This window comes from Diceros bicornis, chromosome 31 (assembly GCF_020826845.1).
Source record: "Diceros bicornis minor isolate mBicDic1 chromosome 31, mDicBic1.mat.cur, whole genome shotgun sequence".
Taxonomy (NCBI): domain Eukaryota; kingdom Metazoa; phylum Chordata; class Mammalia; order Perissodactyla; family Rhinocerotidae; genus Diceros; species Diceros bicornis.
Window position 1 is genome coordinate 10,323,816 of NC_080770.1, and position 19,326 is coordinate 10,343,141.

Consider the following 19,326-nt stretch of genomic DNA (forward strand, 5'->3'; position numbering starts at 1 on the left):
TTGGGTGGAGGGCGTGTCCCTCGGGTCGCCGGCCTCGAATAGGCGTGGCAGCGCCCTCTCGTCACCGGGGGAGGGGCTACGTCTGGGTGACGTGGCGGCTTCCTGTCTTCGGTCTGGTTTCCGCGGCTTCGGCTCCCGGGGAGGAGGCGGTGACGTCCCGGGAGATCGTGGCAGTGGCGGCGGCGGCAGGCGGCAGAGAGGAGGTAGGACTGGCTCTGAGAGGGGTCTGGCCGCCGTGTCAGCTCCGGGCAGCGGCTTTCTGGGGGCGGCGACAGACGGGGGGAAGGGAACCAGGGCCAAGCGAGCAAGTCCTGCCGGCCCGGCTCGGGGTGAGCGAACACTTCGCCGTCCAATCAGGAAAGGCCCTCTTGAGAAAGACGTCGGCATTAGCTAATCAGCGGCTGCAGTCCTCTAGAAGGCGGGACTTGGGCGGGGGTGGGACTTCCTGTTTCAAATAAACACCTAGAGGTTCCCCCCTCCGCCCACCGAAGTGTGTGCCCCTCAGAAGGTCCGTCACCGTTTCTACCTGAGGAGTCGAAGGAACCCGTGGATACGTGAGGGCCCAGTTAGGGCCTGGGGCAGTTGCACAGGCCGGCCTGGAGCTTCGGGGCCACGGGACCTGGCTCTGGCTCCGCTTCAGGACCCCAGCCTGCGCTCTGGCAGCCAGAGCCGAGTTAGAAGAGTCGAGGAGGGGGACGGCTGAGGCCGGAGAGGAAGCGGGGCCCTGCCCGCTGCGGGCCGGCCCCAGGATCTGCGGGTGGCTTTGGGCGCGAAAGTCCGTGCCAAGAGAGAAAGGGCCCGAGGATTTGCTGGTTGGGGGGTGTGGGGGGGTAATTTGTGGGGAAGGAGGCTGCGTGGGGAATGACACTCTCCCCTCCACAACAGTCCGAGGTTATGCGTCTCAATGATCCCGCGGAAACGCTACGGGTCTAAGAACACGGATCAGGGTGTCTACCTGGGTCTCTCAAAGACACAGGTCCTGTCCCCTGCAACTGCTGGCAGTAGCAGCAGCGACATCGCCCCTCTGCCCCCCCCAGTGGCCCTGGCCCCTCCCCCTCCCGACACCATGTCCTGCCGAGATCGGACCCAGGAGTTCCTGTCCGCCTGCAAGTCCCTGCAGAGCCGTCAGGTAAGGACCTGGAGTGGGGAAGGCAGGAGTGAGCCTTACTCAAATCTGGGAGAGGCTGTGCTCCAGCACTGTTGATCGAAGTCATTCTTGGGGGAACCTGATGGAAAACTGATCAGCCTTGGAGGAGGCGGTAGGATCTGCTAAGCAACAGAGAAGAGGTGGGCTAGCTATCTAGAGGCAGGATCTAGACTGTTTTGGGGAGGAATCCCCCGGAGGCTAGGGTTGCTATTCTGGAAGGAATAGCCCAGGGTGAGAGGTGGCTGCAATGTACTTGGTTTGGATAAGGAACAGGTTCTAGAAAGAGCCTTTAGCTCACAGACATGCACCTTGAATTCTAGTTCTCTTGAATATAGTTCTACCACAAGTTTTCTGTGTGACCACAGGGAAGTTAGCGTAGTTGGGCCTCAGTTTTTATATCTGTAAAATGAAGTCCTCTAGATAAGTAGTTTTTATCAAAATCATTTTGGAGTGCTTTTTAAAAAATTAGATTCCCTTGTCTCAGTCCAGACTTTCTGAATCTAAGTGGGACCTGAGTGACCATTTTTAAGTACTTTTACTGATCAGCTCTTGTTAACAACTGCTGTTCTATATGATCTCCAAGAGCTTTCCAGTTATCCTGATTCAAGGGGTAGAATGGTAATACTAGCTACCATTTATTTAGTGCTTACAACGTACCAGTATTTGGCTAAAATGCTTTACAGCCCTTATGTCATTTACTCTTAGCAACAACAACAGGAAGCATGTGGATTGTCTTCATTTTACAGAAAAGGAAATAGAGAGTGGTTTAAGTAACTTAAATAGTTTAAGTAGAATGATTTAACAGAATGGTTTAAGTAACTTGCCCCAAATCCCCCAGCTGGTGAATGGTGAAGTCAAGATTTGAACTGGGGTTTACCTGTCTAGACTGTCTGGTGGAGGACACCACTAGTACTAGAGAGAGAGTTTAGTGGACACCTTAGGAACGGTGAGGAACAGCTGGAAATGGAGAGGGGGGACTAAAGTCTCACCACTTGACATTGCTTTTCAGAATGGAATCCAGACAAACAAGCCAGCTCTGCATGCTGTCCGGCAGCGCAGTGAATTCACCCTCATGGCCAAGTGAGTTGAGAGAAGTTATGTGCTGGGGTGATACAGTGTCTGAGAAGCAGGCTTGCCTGTGGTGGCCTTGGCTGTGAGGGCGGGGATTGGTGGTGCTGGAGCTAGTGTGGGAATAGGCCCTCTCCTGCCCTTTCCCACAGTGTTCTCACACATGCTCATTTGCAGGCGCATTGGGAAAGACCTCAGCAACACATTTGCCAAGCTGGAGAAGCTGACAATCTGTAAGTGTTCTTGGGGTCTTTCAGAGATGGGCCAGTGAACCAAAGAGGGCTGAGGAACTGTATACCCTAAGCCTTGTCTTTGACGTCACCTGTTGTGGCTTTCTGTTTGTCTCTGCAGTGGCAAAGCGCAAGTCCCTCTTTGATGATAAAGCAGTGGAAATCGAGGAGCTAACTTATATCATCAAACAGGTGAGCTGCTAGCTATTGGGAGAGCCCAGTGTTCCAGTCAAATTGCTTCCATCATTTTCCATTGCCATGGAGGCCCAGAGCAAGTTTCTAGAGCCAGCCCCAAACATCCTGCTCATCCATTGAGTTAGTAGACACTTATTGATTATCTACTGTATACAAAGCAGTGTGCTGGGCACTTGCCTCACAAACATGAAGCAAGATTCCTGTCTTCAAGGGCTTATTATCTAGAAGAGGTATGTAGCCCCATAAATTCATATTTATGAGTAGGAGGCAAGTAGTACAGAAAAGATCTTATAAAAAGATGAATGAGGGGCCGGCCCTGTGGTGTAGCGCTTAAGTGCTCGAGCTCCGGGGCTGGTGGCCTGGGTTCAGATCCAGGGCGCGCATACTTGTCAGGCCATGCTGTGGCAGTGTCCCACATAAAGTGGAGGGTGATGGGCACAGATGTTAGCTCAGGGCCAGTCTTCCTCGGCAAAAAGAGGAGGATTGGCATGGATGTTAGCTCAGGGTTGATCTTCCTCACAAAAAAAAAAAAAAAAAAAGATGAATGAGACAGTCCGGGGACACTGGGAGAGATTTTATAGAGGAGGTGAAATGGGATCTGATTTCAAGGCTTGTGTAGAGGCAGTAGAAGAACATTCCAGACAGAGGAAATGATGTGTGCAGAGGCATGGCTTATAAAACAGGAAGTTCAAGTCTTTTCTCAGCTATTACCTGCTGAGGGAGGCCAACTCTGACCATGGTATTTACTACTCCAAGGCCCGAAACTCTGATCTCCCTTACCTTGCTCTATTTTCTTTTTTATGGTACTTGATATATTCTCACATTCTCTATAGTTAACTTACTTACTATGTTGATTGATTGTCTCTGTTCCCTCCCACCTACCTCATCCCTCTCAAAAAAGAAAAAAAATTTAAGTGACACAAGAACTGGGATTTTTTTCTTTCTTCTTGTTCATAGATATATCCCAAATGCCTGTAGTGTGTCTGGCATATAGTAGGTACTCAATAATTGTTGATTGAATGAGTGATTGGCAGGAGATGAGGGTAGAAAGGTAGATTGGTGGCTGGTTGTGAAGATCATTGTGAAGAACTTGCTAAGGAGTGTGAAATGACTGCAAAGACGATTAGAACCTGGATTGCATTTCTGTCTACTAGACACTGGTATAGCACAATTCTCTACAGTTGTGGTTCTTTCCTTTCCCAGCACAATGTAATGAAAATAAAATGTGAAATTGAGTGACCATGGGGGAGAAGAACCCTGGAGCATGGATGGGCAGAGAGCCTAGGGAGGAGGCTGCTGCAGTTGTCCAGTATGAAGATGGTTATAGCAGAGGCCAAAGGGCAGACACATTCAAGAGGTGCTGTGCTGGGTAGAAGAGAGAGGTTTCCATTAACTACTGGGGCATTAGTGCATAGGCATTTAAGAACCGCTGACTGGATTCAGACAGACTTGAGTTCAAATCCTGGATCCACCATTTGTGATGTGACCGTGGGTATGCTACCTAACTAGTCTGAGCTTCAGTTCTCTTATAAATAAAAAGAGTAATACAGTACCTACCTCCTAGGGTTGTTGTGAGGATTTATGTGTTTATTTATTCAATCACTCACATTATTGAGTGACTTTTGGCTGCCTGGTTCTGGGGATTCAGCAGTGAACGACACAAATGTGGTGCCTGCCCTTGGTAACTTCCTTTCTCAATGGGTGGACTAGACACTATACAAGTAAGTAGAAAAGACAACTTGAGATAGTGGTAAATCCTGTTAACTAAAGTGAGTGAGTTCCTCAGGGTAGGGACTTACCTTAGATGGGGTGATCGAGGATGGCCTGGCTGAAGAAGTGACAGTGAGACCTGAATGGTGAGGAAAAAGCCAGTCATCCAACGATCTGGTGGGAGCACTTTCTAGACAGTGGGAATAGAAAAAGGGAAAGACCCTGAAGTGTGGGTGACCTTGTTGCATTTGATAACCATGAAAGTGGCCAGTGTGGCTGCAGCATAGCAAGTGAGAAGGAGACAGGTAGGAGATGAGGTCAGAGGAATGGGTGGGGCCAGACCCTATAGAGTCTGCGTTAGCCAGGTAAGCAATTTGGGTTGTATTCTAAATTTGGTGGAAGCTCTTGGAAGATTTTAAGCAGAGGGGTGACGTTTGGTTTAAAGTGTCACTCTAGTTGCTGTGTAGAAAGTGGATTGTAGAGGGACAGGCCCGAAGAGGAAGGTCATTTAGGAGGCTCTTGGAGATTTTTTAGAGCAAGAAGATGACAATTTGCACTAGGTTGGGTTCTGTAGAGAAGGAGACGAGTGAACAGATTCAGAGTATATGTTGCAATCAGCTGGGTTCTTTCTGAGTTCCTGCTGGGTTCCACGTGGATTAAGGGAAAACAGGAATTGGGAGTGGCTGTTAAGTTTTTGGTTTGAGCAACTGGTGAGTGGTGGTGCCATTTACCAAAATGGAAAAGAAGGAAGAAGGAGCAATGACTTCTGGGGGGGAATTAAGAGTTGTTTTCTATATTAAGTTTAAGGACAAAGAGGAAGTTATAAGCTGCTTAGCACGTTGCGTGGCACACAGTAAACAAGTACAAGGCTGCTGTTGTGTTCACCTGGGGCTGAGTACACAGTTAGCACTCAATAGATTATGGTTGCGTTGTGGCATATAGGTGGGTTAAGGAGGTGTGCATATGTGACTTAGAAGCTTCTAGCTTGGGCAACTAGGTGGGAAATGGTGCCATTTTCTAAGCTAGAACCCTGGGGGAAAACATTTTATGGGGCAAAAACCTAGAATGCAGTTTTGTGCATGGCTGTGGGGAGGCTGCATCACTTCCAAAGGGACAGACCAGTCAGCAGTGGACATCGTCCAGAAGTCGGAATGGTTGGGGCTGGGATACTGACTGGAAGGACTATTGGAGGGTCTCTAGAAGTTGTCTAATCTAGTTTTTCTTCTAGCCTATTTTTTTTTTCTTTGTGAGGAGGTCAGCCCTATGCTAACATCTGCCAATCCTCCTCTTTTTTTTTTTTTTTCCTGAGGAAGACTGGCCCTGGGCTAACATCTGTGCCCATCTTCCTCCACTCTATATGGGACGCCGCCACAGCATGGCTTGCCAGGCAGTGCGTCGGTACGCGCCAGGGATCCGAACCGGCAAACCCCGGGCCACCGCAGCAGAGCATGCGCACCTAACTGCTTGCACCACCGGGCCGGCCCCCCTTCTAGCCTTTTTTTTTTTTTGAGGAAGAGTGGCCCTGAGCTAACATCTGTTGCCAATCTTCCTTTCTTTTTTTTTCCTCCCCAAAGCCCCAGTACATAGTTGTGTATCATAGCTGTAGAGTTGTAGTTCTTCTACGTGGGATGCCGCCTCAGCGTGGCTTGATGGTATGCAGGTATGCAGGTCCACGCCGAGGATCTGAGCCGGCGAACCCTGGGCTGCTGAAGCAGAGTGCACAAACTTAACCACTATGCCACTGGGCCGGCCCCTAGCCTATTTCTTGAAATCACTATTCTTGACCTCTTTCCCCTCCCCCTTCTCCTCTTCCTCTGATCCTTCCCTGGTTCTGACTGTCCTGGGGCAAGCTTTCTCTGCCACCCTCTAGCTGCCTGCTTCATCTCCCTTGTCTCACGTGGCCCTTGGCAATGGATGATGGAGTGGATGATGCATTGGTCTGGTGTAGAAAGCCTGGCTGTGCTGTTCACTCATTGTGTGTGACCTTGGACAAGTCACAGCTTTCACTCTTTTGCAATACTTTTTAAAAGGAATTCTGTATTTGAGAATCGTTTCATTGATGCTTCTGGAAAACCAATGTGCCTTTGACTCTTCCCTTTTCCTGAGTACTGCACAGGTGCTTTGTTGGTCAGCGTGCTCTGGGTTCGAGATTGTGGCCTTTTAGGGGGTTCTGTGGCCATGAGTGTGGCCTCGCAGCGTGGAGTAGGACAGTAGAGTGGAGGGGGTAAACAAATCATTTATTTACAAATGAATGAGACCGTATTTCACCTCTTTCTGGTTCTACTCTGCAAGGACTGAGCTAGAGCTTGGAGATCCCAGCTGGCCCTTCTGCTCTGACTGTCGGAGATAGCTTCACCCCTGCTAGTAACGTCCACCCTGACCTCCCTGCCGGAGATGTCCACGTGGGAGAGATGCTGGCTGAGGACTCCTTGGTTGACACTCATTTTTCTGTTGACTCTCACCAGGACATCAATAGCCTCAATAAACAAATCGCCCAGCTTCAGGATTTCGTGAGGGCCAAGGGCAGCCAGAGTGGCCGGCACCTGCAAACCCATTCCAACACCATCGTGGTCTCCCTACAGGTAGGACCTGGGGGAAGGACAGGGGGAGATAAAAGGGAGGAAGGTGTTATCTTCTTTGACTGACCCACTCTCCTTTTCTTCTAGTCGAAACTGGCCTCCATGTCCAATGACTTCAAATCAGTTTTAGAAGTGAGGACAGAGGTGAGAAGAATCTGTGTAGGAGGGATAGGAATCTGGGGGTGAGGGCCCAAGAGGGATGTGGGAAAGGGACAGTGGAAGGGCGAGGGCAGCAGGGTCATGGGCTGACAGACAGGAGGATCTCTTGAACATGCCCGGTTTCCGGAGGCCTCAGGACCTTTGCGTTTCTTCCCCAACCCCAGAACCTGAAGCAGCAGAGGAGCCGGCGGGAGCAGTTCTCCCGGGCACCCGTGTCAGCCCTGCCCCTTGCCCCCAACCACCTGGGTAAGTTACAGGCAATACAGGGAGCCCTGAGGGGTAACTCTTAGTTACTCTGGTTCTGACAGCATCCTCTAGAGACAGGGTTTGGGTAGGAGAATGGAGGGGCAAGGAAGTGGCTAGGCTTTCTCTCTCAGACGTCAAACCTGATTGCTGGGATTCACGATCCACACTTAGTCTCCCACAGTGAGAACACTGTTGGGGGTGAATTCAGTCATGTTCGGAAGAATGATAGTTTCTAATGTTTTCTGTGCACTTACTTTATTCACATTCTCTCATTTGATTTTCACAACCACCCTTTGAGAAAGCAACTATTATTATCCCCCATTTTACAGGTGAGGAAACTGAGGCTCAGAGAGGTTAAATGACTTGTCCAGGGTCACAAGGCTAGTAAGTGCCAGAGCTGGGATTCAAATCCAGAGCATGTGGGCTTTGAACCTGCCTTAACCACTAAAAAGTGTCATGTCTTCTTTCTCCCCTCAGGGGGTGGTGCTGTGGTTTTGGGGGCAGAGTCCCGTGCCTCCGGGGATGTGGCCATCGACATGGTGGACTCTCGGACCAGCCAGCAGCTGCAGCTCATTGACGAGCAGGTACCCCGGCTCTGAACTGGGGATGAATGCTCCTCTGTCCCGCTGTGGGCCACAAGCAAGTGTTTGGAATGTGCCATGGTGGAATGGCAAGCTGGGAGGGTCCTAAAGAGGCAGGCCCTACCCTGAAGAAGCTCCCAGTGCTCATGGGCACTCTCTCTCCTCTGAAGGATTCCTACATCCAGAGCCGAGCAGACACCATGCAGAACATCGAGTCCACAATTGTTGAATTAGGCTCCATCTTTCAGCAGTTGGCGCACATGGTTAAGGAACAGGAAGAAACCATTCAGAGGTGAGACTCTTTTACTCTCTCACCCCAAACAGAGGAGCCTTCTCTTCCCTGTGGGTGGCATCCTAAAGGCCCCCAGGGAAGCTTGATGCCCTTTGGCAGAGTAGAGTGAATCCACGCACAGGGCCCAGTTCACCTGCCTCCATCCGTTCAACAAGTGTTTACTGAACACCTCTTCCATGTCAGGCGCTGTTCCAGGTGCTGGGGAGCCAGCAATGAGTAGAACAGTAAAGTCTGTATTTCATGGAGCTTACTTTGTAGTGTGTGTATGGAATTCAATAGTGTGGGTGAGGACAGCTGTTAAAAAGATTTGACAAGAAATTTTCAGGTAGTGATAAGGGCTGTACAGAGAATTAAAGTAGCATGATGTGTTACAAGAATGATTGAGTAGGAATATCAGATTGGGTGGCAGGGAAGGCTGCTCTGAAGAAGACATGACATTGAAGCAGAGACCTGAATGACAAGGGGAATCCAACTGTGCAAAAAAGAGAGACAGGGACAGAGGTGCTGATGAGACTAGAGGGAGGCGGGCAGAGCCCACCATTGGGAAGGCCTCTCTGCTCCTCTGACGCCACCTGCTACTGCAAGAGGCATTTTATCTGCTCCTCTGCTTTAGCACTTAGAGTTCATTCAATCAGTTATGGAGATAGAGCCGTGGACAAAGATCCCTGCCCTTGTGGAACTTACATCCTAGTAGGGGAGACAGATTATTAAAAATACACATAATAAGTAAATGGTCCAGCATATATTTTTGCTCACTGATAAATGCTATAAGTAAAGGTAGAGTAGGATACACTGATCAGGAGTGCTAAGTTTGGAAGGGCAAGTTGTAATGTTAAATAGGATGGTTAAGGTAAACCCTAATAAGAAGGTGACATCTGACCAAGGTTTGGGAGAAGGTAAGGGAGTTTGGCAGGTAGATATCTGGGGAAGTTTACCAGGCAGAGGGAAGAACCAGTGTCAAGGCCTTCACACAGGAATGTGTCTGATGAGTTAAAGGACAGCAAAGAAGCCACTGCAGCAGCCGGCCCCGTGGCATAGCGGTTCAGTGCTTAAGCTCCGCTGCTGGCAGCCCAGGTTCGGATCCCGGGCGTGCACCGATGCACTGCTTGTCAGGCCATGCTGTGGCGGCGTCCCATATAAAGTGGAGGAAGATGGGCACGTGTTAGCCCAGTGCCGGTCTTTCTCAGCAAAAAAAGAGGAGGATTGGCATGGATGTTAGTTCAGGGCTGATCTTCCTCACAAAAAAACGAGAAAAAAGGGGCCGGCCCGGTGGCGCAAGCGATTGGGTGCGCGCGCTCCGCTGCGGCGGCCCGGGATTCGCTGGTTCGGATCCCGGGCGCGCACCGACGCACTGCTTGATAGGCCATGCTGTGGCGGCGTCCCATATAAAGTGGAGGAAGATAGGCACGGATGTTAGCCCAGGGCCGTCTTCCTCAGCGAAAAAAAAAAAAGAGGAGGATTGGCGGATGTTGGCTCAGGGCTGATCTCCTCACAAAAAAAAAACGAGAAAAAAAAAAAGAAGCCACTGCAGCTGAGGGAGAGTGAGGAGGAGAGTACTACAAGGTTAAGTCAGGGGGAGCTGAGGGGCCAGATCATGTCGGGCCTTTTAAAGCCATGTGAGGCTTTGGCTTTTACTTGGAGTGACCTGGGAAGCCGTTGCAGGGTTTTGATGAAAGGTTACGCTATCTGACTTATATTTTAGAAGGATCATTTGGTTGCTATGGTCAGAACCCATTGCAGGGGCCTAGGACAGAAGCAGGGAGATCAGCGCAGAGGCCTGTGCAGTAATCTAGGCAAGAGGTGATGGTAGCTGGAACCAGGGTGGTGAGTAGTAGTTGGATTCTGGATATAATTTGAAGGTAGAACCAATAGGATCAATTACTTGATGAACTGAATGTAGAATGTGAGAGAAAAAGAGGAGTTTATGATAACTCCAGGCTTTTGATGTGAGCAATGGAAGGGATTCATGGCCCTCACTTGAAATAGGGCTGGTTACTCCAGGTAGAGTAGGTTTAGGGGGAAAATGAGTTCAGTGTTAGACACGTTGTCCAACAAGAGGTGGGCAGTTGTCTGTTAGACATCCAAGTAGAGACAGTGAACAGGCAGATGGATATATGGAGTTTAGGAGACAGGCCTGGGCCGAGGGTGGGCAGATTGGACTTGGCAGCTGGGTAAGGGAGTGCGTTGCGTGTAAAGAGGATCAAGCACTGAGTCCTGGGGCCATTTCTGAACCCAAGTCTCAGTCGTGGGAGGAGAGTGAACAGGAGCACAGCTGATGAGATGGGAAGAAAAATAAATGAATGTGTTGGCCTAGGAGCCAAGAGAAGAAAATGAGTCAAGGAAAGAGTGATCAGCTATAACAAATTTTGCTTTTAGGCCAAGCAAGATGAGAGCTGAGAATTAATTGGAGTGTTTAGTTCATTAACATTTAATGTAGTTTTTGATAAGGTTGGATGTAGGCCTACCATCTTACTATTTGCTTTCTGTTTTTCCCTTCTGTTTGTTGTTCCTCTGTTCTTCCTTTCCTGTCCTCTTTTGAACAATTGAAAATTTTTTTTAGAATTCCATTTAAATTTGTCTGTTGGTATTTTAGCTATATGTCCTTTTTTTTTTTTTAGTGGTTGCTCCAGGGATTACAATATGCATCATTAACTTTTTACAGTCTACTTCATATAGCGTAGGAACTTTGCAACCCTCTCCTCCATCCTTTATGCTCTAGTTGTCATAATTGTTGCATCTATATACTTTATAATTCCACAGTACAGTATTAAAGTTTTTGTTTTAAAGTTTAAAGAAATTAAGAGGGAAAAATAGTCTTTTGCATTTACTCATATGTTTACCGTTTCCAGCGCTTTTCATTCCTTCTGGAACATCCAGTTTCCATCTGGTATCACTGCCCTTTAACCTGAAGAACGTTCTTGAGCATTTTTTGTAGCGCACATCTGCTGATGACAAATTCTTTTACTTTCCTTTTATCTGAAAATTTCTTTATTTCACTTTCATTCTTGAGAGATATTTTCTAGATATAGAATTCTGGGTTTTCAGTTTTATTCTTTAAGCACTTTAAATATCTCACTCTACTATCTTTTGGTTTCTCATTCCTGATGAGAAGTTAGTGGTAATTCTAATTGTTATATGTAATGTGTTTTTCTCTGGCTGCTTTTTAATAATTTTTTCTTATCTTTGGTTGACAGCAATTGACTATTTATGTATCTAGATGTGATTTTCTTTGAATTTATCCTGCTTGGGGTTCTCTGAGATTCTTGAATCTGTAATGTGTATATATATATCTCAATCAAATTACATTTCATTAGGAGGAGGCATTTAATGTCAGATTGTCTCTATGTTGGTGAGAACAATATCACTTGATTAAGGTGGTGACAGATAATCTCTCCTTTTAAAAGTACATTTTCTTCTTTGCAGTCAGCAAGTAATTTATGGGGTACCCTGTGATATCCTGTTCCCCAAAAACCTTTTACTGATGTTTCTAGCATCCATTTATGATGCTTGTCTGAATCAATTTATCTCGTTGGGATACATTTTTCTGTAAAGAAGAGCTTTCCTTTATTAACTGCATGAGCTGAAGTTCCTCTTAATTAGGCTAGATAAAACCTTAATTCTTTTCCTGTATTTTCAGAGTAAATAGTTGATGGCAGTTGTCACAAGTAGTGGCCAAGGAGTTTTGTTTTTTTTTTCCCGATTCTTCCTCTCTTTTGAGCATCATTATGGGCTTAAGGTTTTTATTTACTTTTTGTATTGTAATTAGTTAGGATAATGATTATTTTCAGTGTTCAGATTGTTGCCAGTTTGTTCAGTGGGAGCCAAGAGGTTTTTGTTCTTGTTTTTTTAAAACAAGAGGGAGAAAATAAAAGTATGTTTGTATGCTAATGAGAATGATCCAACAGAGAAATAAAAATTGATGATATAGGAGCAAGGGGAGAGAATTCTTAAAATTATGTTCTTGAGAGGGTGAGGGGATGTGGAATCCAGTGCTTAAGTGGTGGGCTTGGCTTTCAGAGGAGCTGGTGATGGGTAGGAGGAAGGCAGGGCATGTTGTGCAGATGCTGGGCGGGGGGACCAAGACAGCTGTATTCACAGCACCTTGTAAATGCTGGTGCTCAACACATAGTAGTTGAATAAATAAATAAACATCCTTCAACCAGTGGTTCACAAACCTGAATACTCATCAGAACCTCCTGTGGAGTTTACAAAAAATGAAGATTCCTGGAGGTCCACTCCACTCACTTCTGTGGACTCAGAATTTCCTAGTGTAAGGCCGGAAACCTATTTTCTTTACCTTGCCCAATTCCTCAGACTACTGCAGTCTTCTCAGTTCAGGAAGAAGAAAGGCCATCAGTGGAGAGCAAGGGGGCGAGGAGGTGTGGGAGGTCTGGGGAACCCACAAGTCCACAAGCCCTGCCCACTTGCTCTGGGCCTTTAGGCAATGTCCAGTCCTGGTTGATCTTTATTCCCCATAGCACCTCGCAGAGGGCTTTCAGCGTAGGTTGTTGATTGAGTGAAATGGGGTCAACGTGTACATTTGTCTAAAGCAGGTTTCCCAACACTGATCCATTAAGCAGCCTCACATATTTAACTGGGCAGGGTAAAGAAAATAGGTTCCTGGCCTCACACTTGGGGATTCTGAGTGCATAGAGGTGAGTGGACTGGACCTGCAGGAATCTTCATTTTATACAAGATCATAGGGGGTTCTGATGAGCATCAAAGTTTGAGAACCACTGGTTAAAAGGATGTTTATTTATTCAACTACTGTGCGTTGAGCACCAGCCATTTATAAGGTGCTGTGAGTACAGCTGTCTTGATCCTAGAATCAGGAGAATTGACTGATTCTTATCTGGTTCAGCTGAGACCTTGGGACCCTCTTGCTAAGTTAAGCCATAAACACTATAGCTCCTTAGGCTACGACGTATTTGGAATATTAGAATATTATTATGGATTCAGTGAAGCAGAATTGTAAAAGGTATTTATTTCCCCAATGCATATGTGTTTTAAATAGTTAGAATTATAGCATTATAGTGTAAATGCAATTTTACATTCTAGTCTTCCTTGAAAGAGTGTCGTAAGTATTTTTCAGTGTTAGGATTCATTTGTTCCTTGGTTTAGCAAACATTTATTGTTGCTGCTGTGAGCTGGTCCTGCCGGATCTGGGGATAGGAAGGTGAAAGACAGTTCTGGTCCTCATGGAGCTCACTGTCTAGTAGGAGAGACATACACTGACAATTACAGTTCAGTATGATAAGGGCAGGGATAGAGGGGGATGAGGAAACTCAGAGTAGGTACCTCTCCTAGATGGGGGCAGGGGGCCTTCCTGGAAGTGATTCCAAGCTAAGACTTGAGGGGAATGCCAGCCAGAGAAGGGTAAAGGAAAGGCCATTTCATGTGGGAAAGAAGCAGCTCAGAAATGAAAAAGAGCTTGGTGGATTCCAGGAATGCAGAATTTTTCCACGTAGCTGGGGGAGTGGTAATGGAGGAAGCTAGAGAGGCAAGGCCAGATCACAAAGGACCTGTGTGCCACCGTGAGAAGTTTGTTCTCAGGGAGAGAACACAGAGGAAGTGGGTTGATGCTGGGTGAGGAGAATGAGGTTTGTTCCAGACATGCTGAATGTCAGACTTCAGGAGACAGCCAAGTGGCATTTGATGTATCATCTGATGCTCAGAAGAGAGGGATAGGGAGAGAGCTAGAGATAAGGACTAGGGCCGGCCCTGTGGCTTAGCGGTTAAGTGCACGAGCTCTGCTACTGGCGGCCCAGGTTCAGATCCCGGGCATGCACTGACGCACCGCTTGCCTGGCCATGCTGAGGTGGCATCGCACATACAGCAACTAGAAGGATGTGCAACTGTGACATACAACTATGTACTGGGGGCGCTTTGGGGAGAAAAAGTGAAAAAAAAAAAAAGGAGGTGGATTGGCAATAGATGTTAGCTCAGGGCCGGTCTTCCTCAGCAAAAAGAGGAGGATTGGCATGGATGTTAGCTCAGCGCTGATCTTCCTCACAAAAGAATTAATTAATTAATTAATTAAAAAAAAGAAAATATAGAGATAAGGACTAGAGCTAGAGATAAGGACTTGAGAGTCAGTGGCCTCTTGGTGGAACCACGGGCAGAGACAAGACCACCCAGGGACATTGGGAAAAGTGAGAAAAAGGACAGGACGGATCTCCATGGATTCCAGGGATCTGTAGAGAGGGGAAGGTCTGTCCAAGAGACCAGGGAGGAAGGGTTAGGAGGAAGAGAGAAGAAAGTGGAGAGAGATGTGTACTTAGATGCTGAGATGGAAGGGATTTTGGGAAGAAAGGAGTGGTTAGTTCCCGGTGAGGTAAGTATCCTGAGGTGTTAATTGGATCACGGGGCTAGGATGAATTGGACCAGTGCCAGCAGTTTCAGTTGAATGACTCAAGCAGTTTTACAACAGACTGAAACATAAAAGGGAAGTAACAAAAGAGAGAAAATTTGTGGGCAACCGTATGCATAAGAAATTGAAATTTTGAAAGGATGAATTTTTTTTTTTGAAAGGATGAAATTTTAAGAAAAGACATAGACATTCTTATGTTTGTTTCCTGGATGCCAGTGGATCTGGATTTGAGCACCCTCTTTAGAAACCACTGATTTAGTCTAAAATTCTTCAGTACGTAAATTCCTGGGCCCACCCTAGATTCTCTGGATGTGAGACCTGAGAATTTGCATTTTTGGGACCTTCAAAAGGTGATTCTTATTTTTCGTAAGGTGTGAAAACTGCTGATCTAATGTTACTCAGGCATTTTCCTTTTCCCCCCAATTTGTAAATTAAAAAATTTCAAACGGTAGAAAAGTTGGGTGGATAGCACAATGAACACCTATATTCCTTTTACGTAGATTCACCAACTGTCGGAGCCAGCCCGGTGGCGCAAGCGGTTAAGTGCGAGAGCTCAGCTTTGGCGGCCCGGGGTTCCCGGGTTCGGATCTTGGGCTTGCGCCGACGCACCCCCCCCTTGTCAAGCCATGCTGTGGCAGCATCCCGTATAAAGTGGAGGAAGGTGGGCACGGATGTTAGCCCAGGGCCAATCTTCCTCAGCAAAAAGAGGAGGATTGGCAGATGTTAGCTCAGGGCTGATCTTCCTCACAAAAAAAAAAAAAAGATTCACCAACTGTTAACATTTTATCACATTTGCTTTCTCTCGCTCTTTTTTTTCTGAATCATTTGAAAGTAAGTACAAACGTCACGACATTTTTATCGCTAAATACTTCAGCCTGCATCTGCCAAGAATAGGTATGCTCCTGAACAGCTACAATACCATTATCATACCTAAGAAAATTAACAATTCTCCAACACTATCCAGGACTCAGTCCACATTCACATTTCCCCAGCTGTCCTAAAAAAATGTGTTTAGCTTTTTTTCCCTTCAATTTAAGACCTAGGCAACATTCACACATGGCATTTGATTGTTATGTCTCTTTAGTCTGCTTTCTGTTTTATTTTTCATGATCTTGGCTTTTTTTTGAAGAGGCCACGCCTCTTGTAGAGAGTGCTGCACGTGTATTTGTCCAGTGTTTCCTCGTGATTAGATTAAGGTTAAGTATTTTTGGTGGCTACGTAGGTAATACTATCAGTTGCCACTTGATGAGGTTCTCCCTTTATTGGTGATGCCAAGTTTGGTCACTTGTTGAAGGTGATGACCATCAGACTGAGTCATCTGTGGAGTGATACTTTGAGTCCATGTGAGTGTCCAATTTCTCGGCCCCATGATGATCCTGGCCTGACTCGTTTGTGAGATTGTGTGTGGCAAAACGGTAATTTTCTAATTCTTTCATTCCTTCTACATTCATTAGCTAGCATTCTTCTGTAAAGAAGGAGCTTTTTCTCTTTAAAATTACTATGGAATAACAGTAATTTTTTTGTTTTTATTCAATGTATTATATACCATCATTATTGTTTATTACAACCACATTTCCTAAATCTGGCCATATGGAGCTACTTCAAGGCAGTTTCTGTATCCTAAACATGACCCAATTCCTGTCAATCATTATGAAGTTTTGGGCAAACTGAAACTCAGAAAACTAAAATCCCAAATCTCCTAATCATGGTCAGATAATCTTTCCAGTTCTTGGGCTCACTGTCGTCTTCAGTTCAACCGCTTTTTTTCGATTGTTTCCAACTTAGACTCACCTTCTAGTCCTCTGGTTTCCATGTCTCTCACATCATTCATCATCTGTCCTGTTCAGCCAAACTCCAGCTTCTTTTTTTGTGTGTGTGTGTGAGGAAGATCAGCCCTGTGCTAACATCTGCCAATCCTCCTCTTTTTTTTTTTTTTTTTTTGCCGAGGAAGACTGGCCCTGGGCTGACATCCGTGCCCATCTTCCTCCACTTTATATGGGACGCCGCCACAACATGGCTTGCCAAGTGGTGCGTCGGTGCGTGCCCGGGATCCGAACCAGCGAACCCCGTGCCGCCGCAGCGGAGTGCGTGCACTTAACCACTTGTGCCACCAGGCAGGTCCCAAACTCCAGCTTCTCATCACTTGATTCCTTCCTTCTGTAGTTTTTTTTTTTCTCCTCTCCATAAGGCATTCTTTTGCCCTCCTCCCTTTGCAAACTTTTCCCCTTTCGGTTTTCCTCTCCTTCTCAAACCATTGTTTTCTGCCTCATTCATTTTCAGTTTTCCTCTCCTTCTCAAGCCATTGTTTTCTGCCCCATTCATTTTCGTTTTCTAACTCTCCTGCTACTTCCTCAGAATAGCCCATCATTTCCTAATTTTTTCACCACCAGAGTTCCCTTCTATCGGTTTTCGTTCATGGACTCCCATGAGTCTTTTATATGGCAGGTTGCATTTATTGTTTTTACATTTTTGTTAAGCAAAGCCATTCATAATTCAAATGGCTTTTTCCATTTTTGTTAAGCAAAGCCAATATGAACTTTATTGGATATGAGATGACAAATGCACCCACCCCGAGGACTATAATTATAGCCCAAAGCTAGGAAACCTGATACTTTAGTTAGCCTCTTCGACACAAATAGGGAATTATATACAACCCAGGCTCCTGTATTTGGACAGAGATTAGCTCGAAGTCGTTACAACCACCTTCCCAGGACCCTGGCCTTGTTGTCACTGGCCCAGCCCTTCCTCTCACTTTCCAACTGGATTGCCAGCCTCCACCAACTTTTTTTTTTTTTTTTGGTGAGGAAGATCAGCCCTGAGCTAACATCCAATGCCAATCCTCCACTTTTTGCTAAGGAAGATTGGCCCTGGGCTATAACATCTGTGCCCACCTTCCTCTACTTTATATGGGATGCCGCCACAGCATGGCTTGACAAGCGGTGCATCGATGCACACCCAGGATCCGAACCTGTGAACCCTCGGGCCACCAAAGTGGAACACGTGCACTTAACCGCTGCGCCACCAGGCCGGCCCCCCACCAACTTTTCTATCCTCAGAGCTCACAAAAGTCTCTGCTCTCAGGAACTCCCTTTGTGAAGACCAGGATTTGTGTTTGGTTTTTAGGATTGTGTATGCAAGTTGGCTGGGAAATGCTTTATTTTCTTCAGCAATCTCGTGCGAGATTGCCCTTCCTCTGAAGACTTCTCTGTACCCTGGAGAGACAATGTTTTCCTCATGCAGAGCTTTTCTTATTCCCTGACTTACTGTCCATATCATTAAGTTTTTTTCCCTGTCTCACTCAGAACCAGGATTTCCTGACTATGATGGTCTGTGAACTTTTTCCCTTATTACAAACGCAATACTATTTATTAGACAAAAATCAACAAATACTGATGAACAAGAAATTATAATAGCTAACATTTTGGGAGCCCTTAGTGTGGGTTAGGTGCTTTATATGTGTTAACTCATTTAAGACTGACACCAACCAGAGAGGCAGAGTTTGTGTTATCCTCATTTTCTCTTCCTCTGCAGTTGAGGAAAATGAGACTTGAGGTTAAATGACTGGCTTAGGGTCATAAACAAATCAGTTGGAGAGCTGATGTGCAAACCAGAGCCAAGACTTGTTTATATTACCCTTCCAGAACTTTTTCTCTACACAAATATATATGCACAAAAATGGGATCATGTTGTATATAAACACTTTTTACTCCCACGTGTCGTGACCATCTTTCCGTGTCAGTAAATACACTTCAACAGCATTCTTTTTAATCCAGTGTCCTCCTGTTTCCTCTCCTCCCCGCTGTATCCCCAGGATCGACGAGAACGTGCTGGGAGCCCAGCTGGATGTTGAGGCCGCCCATTCAGAGATCCTCAAGTACTTCCAGTCGGTCACTTCCAACCGGTGGCTCATGGTCAAAATCTTCCTCATCCTCATTGTCTTCTTCATCATCTTTGTGGTCTTCCTTGCCTGAACCCTCTCCACTCTGAGGCACTCCGTGGGGGTTTGGAACCCTTCTTGGGAGGGCAGGTGGCCGGTGCTGCCACTGAGCCTGTGCAGGGTGCTTAGGAGAAAGGCCCTGTTTCCCTGGAACTGCTAAGAATGGCCACTGCCCCTCATCCCCCACTCCTTGCCTCTGGCCACCCTGTCCTCCCCTCATCACCCTCAGGTCCACGAAACACAAACGGTTCTGGATTTGGACTCTGCTGTGAAGTGGATGGAAGGGAGCAGAGGCCAACTAGGGGGCCGGTGGAGGAGGTTGTCTCCCCTAGGAGATTTTTACAAACCCTCCCCAGCCTCTCCCAAAGGAGACTTCAGCAGCAAGGGGAGATGACGCCCTTCCCCACCTTCCTCAGAGTGAGGAGAGGAAGTGAAACTGCCCCAGGGACCAACTTTCCCATCTGGGTTACAATTTGACCTCTTTCTTCTTCCTCTCTTCACCATGTGAGGCAGGGGGCCCTGAGCCCCTCGGCTGCCTGCACAACTCCAACTTTGGCTGCTGGTGACTCAATCTGCCAAATGCGCTGCAGCCCGTTTTCTCCCAATTACAGCAAGACTGTCAGCCTCACTAGCCATGTCGTCATTTCTGGGTGGGAGCGTCGAAGGGCCTAGGCAGCAAGTGGAGTGAGCCCACTGCCCAGTAGCAGAACTGGAAGGGTTGGGGCTGATGGCTTTGAGGGGCCAGGCTTTGGGCTCTGTGCACACAGCTGCCTCCAGGCAGGGAATAACCAAGTGCTGCAGCACTTCATCAG

General features: G+C 46.9%; 1 protein-coding gene across 3 annotated transcripts; it reads left to right on the forward strand.

The window, feature by feature from the left end:
- Positions 1 to 91: 91 nt before the first annotated feature.
- Positions 92 to 19,142, forward strand: STX5 (syntaxin 5). Of its 3 annotated transcripts, none has more exons than XM_058526645.1 (11): positions 92 to 203; positions 886 to 1,129; positions 2,157 to 2,227; positions 2,393 to 2,448; positions 2,567 to 2,637; positions 6,816 to 6,932; positions 7,017 to 7,073; positions 7,253 to 7,334; positions 7,812 to 7,918; positions 8,086 to 8,207; positions 10,768 to 10,840. In XM_058526645.1, the coding sequence occupies exons 2-11, from the start codon at positions 905 to 907 to the stop codon at positions 10,823 to 10,825; spliced, it is 966 nt and encodes a 321-aa protein (XP_058382628.1). In that variant the 5' UTR covers positions 92 to 203; positions 886 to 904; the 3' UTR covers positions 10,826 to 10,840. The 3 variants fall into 3 exon arrangements, with proteins under 3 accessions (XP_058382628.1, XP_058382627.1, XP_058382629.1); XM_058526644.1 differs by lacking the exon at positions 10,768 to 10,840 and adding an exon at positions 18,389 to 19,142 and having other exon boundaries at positions 93 to 203; XM_058526646.1 differs by lacking the exon at positions 10,768 to 10,840 and adding an exon at positions 18,389 to 19,142 and having other exon boundaries at positions 94 to 203; positions 1,038 to 1,129.
- The last annotated feature ends 184 nt before the right edge of the window (positions 19,143 to 19,326 follow it).